Source organism: Psammomys obesus, unplaced genomic scaffold (genome assembly GCF_907164565.1).
Source record: "Psammomys obesus unplaced genomic scaffold, mPsaObe1.curated_primary_1811, whole genome shotgun sequence".
NCBI lineage: Eukaryota > Metazoa > Chordata > Mammalia > Rodentia > Muridae > Psammomys > Psammomys obesus.
This window is the reverse complement of record NW_026595504.1, coordinates 42,501-50,256: the sequence shown is the minus strand read 5'-3', so window position 1 is coordinate 50,256 and position 7,756 is coordinate 42,501. Positions and strand designations below refer to the sequence as shown.

The 7,756-nt window shown below is 45.2% G+C and overlaps 1 protein-coding gene across 3 annotated transcripts in view; it reads right to left on the bottom strand.

Moving 5' to 3' along the window:
• Positions 1-228: 228 nt before the first annotated feature.
• The window catches only part of Akap5 (A-kinase anchoring protein 5), a 13,550-nt gene continuing 6,022 nt past the window's right edge, over positions 229-7,756 (bottom strand). For 2 of the 3 annotated variants that reach the window (XM_055619277.1, XM_055619278.1), the window contains exon 2: positions 229-7,756. This exon is cut by the window's right edge. In XM_055619277.1, the coding sequence (XP_055475252.1) occupies positions 3,760-5,889 (2,130 nt within the window). In that variant the 5' untranslated portion in view covers positions 5,890-7,756 and the 3' untranslated portion in view covers positions 229-3,759. The other variant, XM_055619279.1, reaches the window with a different exon arrangement.

The following is a 7,756-nucleotide window of genomic DNA, read 5'->3' as shown; positions in this document are numbered from 1 at the left end:
CATCAATTTCAGAACTGCCTGTTCTCGCAGTTCCATCGGTTCAGAGTCCGACTGTTCGCATTTCTCTGCTGGAGTTGGACTCTGTTACATCGGTGTTGTAAAGTCTGTCCAACCCCCAACGGAGTGGAACTTTTTATAGAACTGAATGTTTTCGTCAGTGCGATCTTTACAGTTTTAGGAAATACACATAATTAGCCACTTTCCTTTTCAAAGACACAGATAAGTAAATGAGTTAATATAACATTTATTCTGTATTCGTCGGTACATGAATTAATTTAGCTTGAAAACCTTTTCTCTACAGAGTATTATTTCTTTAGTATTAGCCTTTGATTCACAGTAATACTAATTTTAGTGAGAATACAAAACGGTGCTCTTACGTTTATAGTGGCTCATCCACACAGCATTTCTATGGGAGAAGAACTGACGTGTGGCCTCGCGCAGGCCTTTTCCTGCACAGGGGCACACATCAGAATGGGTTCACTGTTTATGTTCAGACCGCCCCTGTAGTTAGATTCCAGCTTCCCCATCCCAAATGTCCCTGTTTGGCACTTATCTTTCAGCATTGGCTCTATCTTACCCCGTCCTGGCGTCTGTTACCACCTCCTTTGCCCCCAACACACACACACACACATACACACACACACACACACACACACACACACACACACACACACACCCTACCCAGGATGAGCTGTGGGAGGTCCTGTTATCAGGGATGACTCTAACTTAATTGGGGCGCCCATACTTTGTGTAGATTCGTTCTAATAAATTTTTGTCATCAAGGATCATTATGAAAATTCCTTTTAAAAGGGTGTGATAAAAATGCAGAATGGACTGAAAGTTTCAATTCGATATAAGAAACTTTGCTACACGGTAAAACAGGAATTCGAACCTAAAGAACTCTACAGCTTAAATGAAGATATTTAAAAGATACACAAATGGCAGGCAGAAAAGTCAAATCCTGCTGTGTTTAGTATTAAACTAGAAAGCATACTACTTACTGAGTCAAGCTGGCTAAGCGATCAAACAACAGGGTTTGAAAGTATAACAATTGTTTCAAAAGTTCTGCCACAAACCCCTAGAAAATTCTGCTGGAAATCAGACATTTGCAGAATGAAATGAACTCTGGGTGGTGCCTACGGGCAGGGCTGGCCCCTTGGCCTTCTCACAGGCCACGCCCACTAAGTCGCCTCTAGCAAGAAGCCTCGCATTGGTGAGGCTGCATCATCTCTCAGAAGTAAAGCCCTGTCTAAGATGCCACTAAATAGTAGATCAGTTAAGAGCACCGCCATCTTCACGCTGTCAAGCCCATTGCCTGGGAGGAAAATTATGCAGACAGCTTTTCTGAAGAGCTTCATATATGCCACGTGCTGATTATTCCTGGAGGTGGAGGAGGTGGCAGGGAACATGATTTCTGTTGGAAAGTTCTTTTGTTTTCTGCTACCTTTACTTAAATGTTACTGGGTACTATTTTTAATATCCTAAAAAGGGCTTTGAAAAAAAATGTTAAGTGAATAGTGACACACACACAGGCACACGCGCGCGCACACACGCGCGCACACACACACACACACACACACACACACACACACACAATTTTGGCAAGTGCTTATATTCCCTGTGTTGTAAGGAGCGGAATGAATAATACTCAGCTCTTAAGAGGGTGAAGATAATATACTGAAAGATCATCCAGTATCTGATTGACGCCCCCAGCCTTAGGAAATTCTGAGTTCAAAAAGAAAGTTGATTCTAGCTAATAAATGTACATTAGAGGCAGATTTCAATTAAAATTAATGTGAGTGCCATAAATTGATACCTTTAATCTGGTCAGTTTGAGGCCAAAGGAGTGTAAATGGAGTCAGAATCTTTCTACATGCTCTGCATAGAAGGTCAAATTGCCTGAAGTACATCCTATAAAAAAATATTTTATGCAGACTTACAAGCCAGCTCTCTGGTTCGGCTCACCTTAAAATTCACTGTAATTTGGCCATAGAGCAGATATATTAGGTTGCAACCCGGTAACAAATTTCTGCATTCTGTTTACAGATGGAAATTGTTTATTTAAGTCCTCAGAAAAGCCAGAGAAACCATTTTAAGAATGAAGGAGAATATATTTTCTTATATAAACCAATCAATTCGAATGCATTCTGACCAAAGGCGTGGTGATCTAACACCCCTCCCGCAAACCTGAAACCTGAGGCTGCTTTCTTACCCCCAAGAGCACACACTTTCTACCTAATCCAAACGCCTTCAATAAGTGCTAACAGCTGTGTATTTTATAGATTTTACTCACTCATAAGAGATTGTTAGAAACTTTAATGCAAGTATATTGTCTTGGAGCCATCCTTATAAGTAAGTAGATACAGGATTATTTAAAATACTGCAAAGTGCACCAACTTTAACCAGGCTTTTAAAACTTTTCGTTTTTAAACATATTTGCTGGTAGCTATGTATACAAGTCTATTAGCACCATATACAGTGGGTTAGGGTGATTTTAAAGAGGATTTATCAGTGACTCTTGGTTTTATGTGAAAAGGGGACACAAGGAAAAGAAATTTATTGAGGGGACCACGTGTTTTTGTCTAGCTAAACTGAATGAGCTCCCCACCACCCATTAAACACACGAAGAAGATAGGCAAGCCTGAAGGAAATATTTTCACATTCCAGCCAAGAATATTGCTAAACATCCACCACTTGGTTAAATTCCAAAGCCTCGTTAGTTACTTCTGTACTCGATCCCAGTATGTATTTATAGAGAGAAAATATAGGAAGAAGCAGTGAACACGTACACAGTTCATAAACACAGTGTAAGCGCAGAGCAGATGAAAACCAGGGGGGCTTGATGGGGAGCGGCCTTTAACCCCAGTGCTCAGGAGGCAGTGGTGCTCAGGCCTAAAAAGGATGCTCTTCAACAGCCATCCGGCCATCTATCTGTCCTGCATCTTTTGTAATTAGCTGTCACATAGCCTGGTCTGTAGAGCAAGTTCCAGGACAGCCAGGGGTTACAGAGAGAAACCCTGTCTCAAAAAAAAAAAAAAAAAAAAAAAAGTAACTCTGCTAGGGGGAGATAGCTCTGCTATCTGGGAAGTTTGCCTTCTGGATAAAAAAATACTATTTCCCTTTTGACTTCTCAGCATACAGGTCCACCCACAGATGGGTATAGACAGGTCTGCTGGGCAGAAGTAAGATGGAGAGAGAAAACACTCCATTTCCACGCTTATACACTTGTAACTATTCGCCTGGCAGAAGGAATCTGTGAATGGCTTTTGTAGGGAACTTGTTCAGGACCAGAACCCCACTCACGTGATTCACCGTCAGACACAACAGGAACAAGAAAAGAAAAGCGGATGCAGTGTTCACCTATACACAGGGTCGAACCATCAGGAAAACAAAAACAAAAACAAAAAACAAAACCCAACCTTTGTGACATTAGGGAACAGTAGGGACATCTAGCATACCAAGTGCTCAAGAAATAGTCTTCTTCAGAGCGCTGGGCTCATCACAAGCCTTTCCCACTCCTCCCTGCATGTCACTGCGCCCTGTGATCTATGCTGACTGCCCCCAGTCCAGAACTGTGTTCCAGGGACAGGGTTTTACAAACTTCATTTATTCTTTGGCACTTCTGGGCTGGACTCGCACCTTGAGATCCTGCAGATGGTAAGCCTCTAATTTGTTACTGAGAAAGAAGTGCCACAAATGTAGAAAAGAATCCGTCTTTAAAGGTTGTTTTCCCCCTCTTCGTGCGGTCTGGAAATGAAGTCATTGTAGCAGAGTATTTATCTTATCATCCTCAGAGACCATTTCATTAACCAGCTGCTCTACAGACAACTCGATGGCGTTCTTGACGAGAGAAGAAGCTGTTTCTATTAAGAGCGTTTCGTATTGTTCTGAAGTTCTCCCCTCGAAATCACTGTCATTAGCAAAAACCCCTACTTGCTCACTTTCCATTGAAATTAGGAATTGTTTAGGGACATTTTTAGATTTCTTAACATCAAATTCACTGATTTCAGTGTCTGTAATGATAATAGCAATTGGCTCCATTCTTTTGCTTTCTTCTGATCTGGGTTTCTCTGTATCAAGTCCATTTTCTTTCAGATCTGGTCCCCGGCTTATTGCAGCTTCCTCTGCCTGCAATGTGTCTTCCTCTGCCTGGCCGACTGTAGCTTCCTCTGCCTGCACTGTGTCTTCCTCTGTCTGCTCTGTGTCTTCCTCTGCTTGGGCCCCTGTGTCTTCCTCTGCCTGCACTGTGTATTTCTCTGCCTGGCTGACTGTAGCTGCCTCTGCCTGGGCCATTATGTCTTCCTCCTCCTGGCCAACTGTAGCTTCCTCTGTCTGCACTGTGTCTTCCTCTGTCTGGGCCACTGTTTCTTCTTCTGCCTGGCTAACTATAGCTTCCTCTGCCTGGCCAACTGTACCTGCCTCTGCCTGTGCTACTGTAGCTTCCTCTGCCTGTGCTACTGTAGCTTCCTCTGCCTGGCCAACTGTAGCTTCCTCTGCCTGTGTTACTGTAGCTGCCTCTGCCTGGCCAACTGTAGCTGCCTCTGCCTTTGCTACTGTAGCTGCCTCTGCCTGGCCAACTGTAGCTTCCTCTGCCTGTGGTACTGTAGCTGCCTCTGCCTTTGCTACTGTAGCTGCCTCTGCCTGGCCAACTGTAGCTTCCTCTGCCTGTGCTACTGTAGCTGCCTCTGCCTGTGCTACTGTAGCTGCCTCTGCCTGTGCTACTGTAGCTGCCTCTGCCTGGCCAACTGTAGCTTCTTCTGCCTGTGCTACTGTGGCTGCCTCTGCCTGGCCAACTGTAGCTGCCTCTGCCTGGCTGACTGTAATTTTCATCGCTTGGCCCACTGAAGTTTTCTCCACCTGGCCAACTGTAACTTCCCTTATTTGGCCCACTGTAGTTTCCTCTGCCTGGCCGACTGTGGCTTCCTCTGCCTGGCCAACTGTGGCTTCCTCTGCTCGGCTGACGGCAGTTTCCTCTGCCTGGCTCAGCACAATTCCTCCTGATTTCTTTTCTTCAGCAGCACTCTTTCTGCTTCTCTCATCTTTTGCGCTTTCTTGGGTGTCCTCACTGGGCTCTCCCACACTGCACCGATGTGCGGTTGCTGGTGAGGGAGGAGCAGCAGAAGCCACTGGTCTCGGGCTGCCTGCTTCTGAACTTGCTCGCTGCGCCTGTACATGCTGCGTTTCCTTAATCACTTTAGTTTCTGTTTCAAGCCCCGGGGTGCCCATCTGAATAGCAGAAGACTCATTTTCTAATTCCAGTTGTACGGAAATCACATTCTCCCCCGACGTGACGCTGTTGCTTACATGCGATTCTCGGATCTCCTTACCAGCTTCTGCCAACACACCTTCCTGGGTGGACTTAGCCTGGATTGCCTGGTCAGCCAGCTGGGTCTGGGCTTTTGTCTCCAAATCATCAGCCTCTCCCTGGACTCTGACGTAGCCTGAGTCTTCCGTGAGTTTGGAATGACGACTTCTCTTTGCCCCTTTTGAGAATCTTATGCAAGGAATCTTAAGTCTGGATTTTGCTTTTTTCTTAGGAAGGGCCACATCCTCAGGCTCTTCAGGCTCGGATAGCTTCAGCTTCTTTGAAGACCCGGACCTTTTCCTGTGTGTCACAAGGCGTTTGAGGGAGGCCCAGGCCCCCGCTGGCTGCGACTGACCAGAATCCCCAGCTTCTGGGGGACGCTTCTTTGTCACCTCAACAGTCTTGGAATCAGCCTTGGGCTTCATCTTGTTTGCTTTCTTCCTTCTCTTGAAGCAGAGTGTAGCCGTTTTTCTCTCTTGCCTCTCCTCCTGAGGACTAACTGCTACCGGCCCCTTCTCACCCTTAGTTTCTACTTGAATCTCAGAAGCCACAGTCTCCCCCGCTTTTACGCTGCACTCCTCCATTCTCTGGAAGAGCGTGTACTTTCTTCCTCTTGAAGACTTTTGTGACAAAAATATCACACTAAGTCCGATTTTTCCCCGGCGTCTACCCTGCTTTCACTCCACGGTTATTTCTATGGCTTCTTCAGGACACAAATGCCTTGTTTATCTGTTTCTCATGGTTTTCCTTTTCTATTAATTTCCTCTTTGAATGAAAGTTCTGTCCTGGGCAAAATTCATTCAAAGACCAACCTGATGAGAGAAAAGCGTGGAGTTTATTTCACTGTGAGCATATTTATTATTATTATTATTATTATTATTATTATTATTATTATTTTGTCTTTCAAGATAAGGTTCCTTTCTATATGTAGCTATGGCTGTCCTAGAACTCAACTCTGTAGACCAGGCTGGCCCTGAACTCAGAGATCCACCTGCCTGTGCCTCCCGAGTGCTGGGATTAAAGGTGTGTATTATCACCGCCCAAAAGAAGCTTATTATTTTCAATGTAAACTGTAGCACGGAGGCATGTGTTCCACGGAAGTACATACTAAAACGTATGGCTACAAACTGAGGCTTGTTTTTTCCCCATCAAAAAGATTTTAGTGGGACCCCATTTTGTTGTGTTATTTTTGTTAAAGCTTTGATTGGGGTCACTCTGCAAGTGTGCCCTTAGTTCTCTTCTCCAGGAATTGTTTATGGCCCCCACACAGAAAGTTTAGCCAATAACAAAAAACAATGGCAGGCAGGGAGTTAGGGAAGCTAAATGATTGCTGCTAGGGACTTGAGAGATGACTCAAGATTAATTACTGACAAAACTGAGCTCCCAAGTGGGCAGCGGGGCTTGCAGAAAGCCTTAGGCTAGATGAGGACCTCGCCAGAGTCAGAAGTAGAAATTCTGACTCTCTGCTGTTCTTTCTATTGTAGCATAAGGTTTCTGTTCTAAAAATGTGCATTCCATCAAGGAGGTGCTACTTTCCATACACACGCTCAGAAAAACCCAGCACTTGCTGTCATTCTCTGCTCTTAAATTCGTTGTGTAACTTCAGCATTTGCACCACAGCGCCTGCTACTCATACTTTCCCACCGTGACTGCACACAGCTGGAGGCGAGCGAGTGACGATAAAACAGCCAGCGTTGGTTGCGCAACTCTCCTGTGTGCGGCGGCGTCGCTGAGCACTTTCACATGCATCTCTAACCCGCACCCCGGCTTTCCAGAGTGAGGAGGTGGTGATGTCTCCATCTGCAGTTAAGCAGCCTGCCTGAGACTACCAAGCTCCCGGGCAGGCGGCGACAGTGCTGAGATTTAACCCAAGACTGCCTGTCTCCATGAGAGAGTGAACAGCTTTAAGATGCTAAGCTGAGGCGGGTTGTGGTGGTGCAAGGCTGTAATTCCAGCAAGTGGGAGGTGGAGGCAAGAGAATCGATGGAGGTCACCCACAGCTATAAGGGAGTTGAGGCCAGCATTGGCTATGTGAGACCAGGTCTCAAGAGAGGAAAAAAAAAAGTGTAGAACTAAGCTTTTGGTCTGGGCATATAGCTTGGTGACAGCAATGGCCTAGCATGCCACAAGATGCTGGACTTGATCCCCAGTGCCACCAAAGAATAATCATCCATAGAATGGCATGGCTTAAAGAATGGGGACCTGGGGTGATTAGCTGACAACAGCCCCATGAATTTTAGGTGACAGGTGTCCTGGGTTTGGCAAAGGGACTCCTTCCTTAGTCTGCTTTTCATGTACATTCTTCACCGAGCTTTCATTTAAGTACCAGCTCCTAATTCTCTGTAGAACTGGAACCCTGGAAAAAAATCATTTCAAGATCTAAGGAAATATTTTTTTTAAAGGTAAATGTTGTATGCCTCATCTGTCGGCGCAGAAACAAAATTCTAGAAT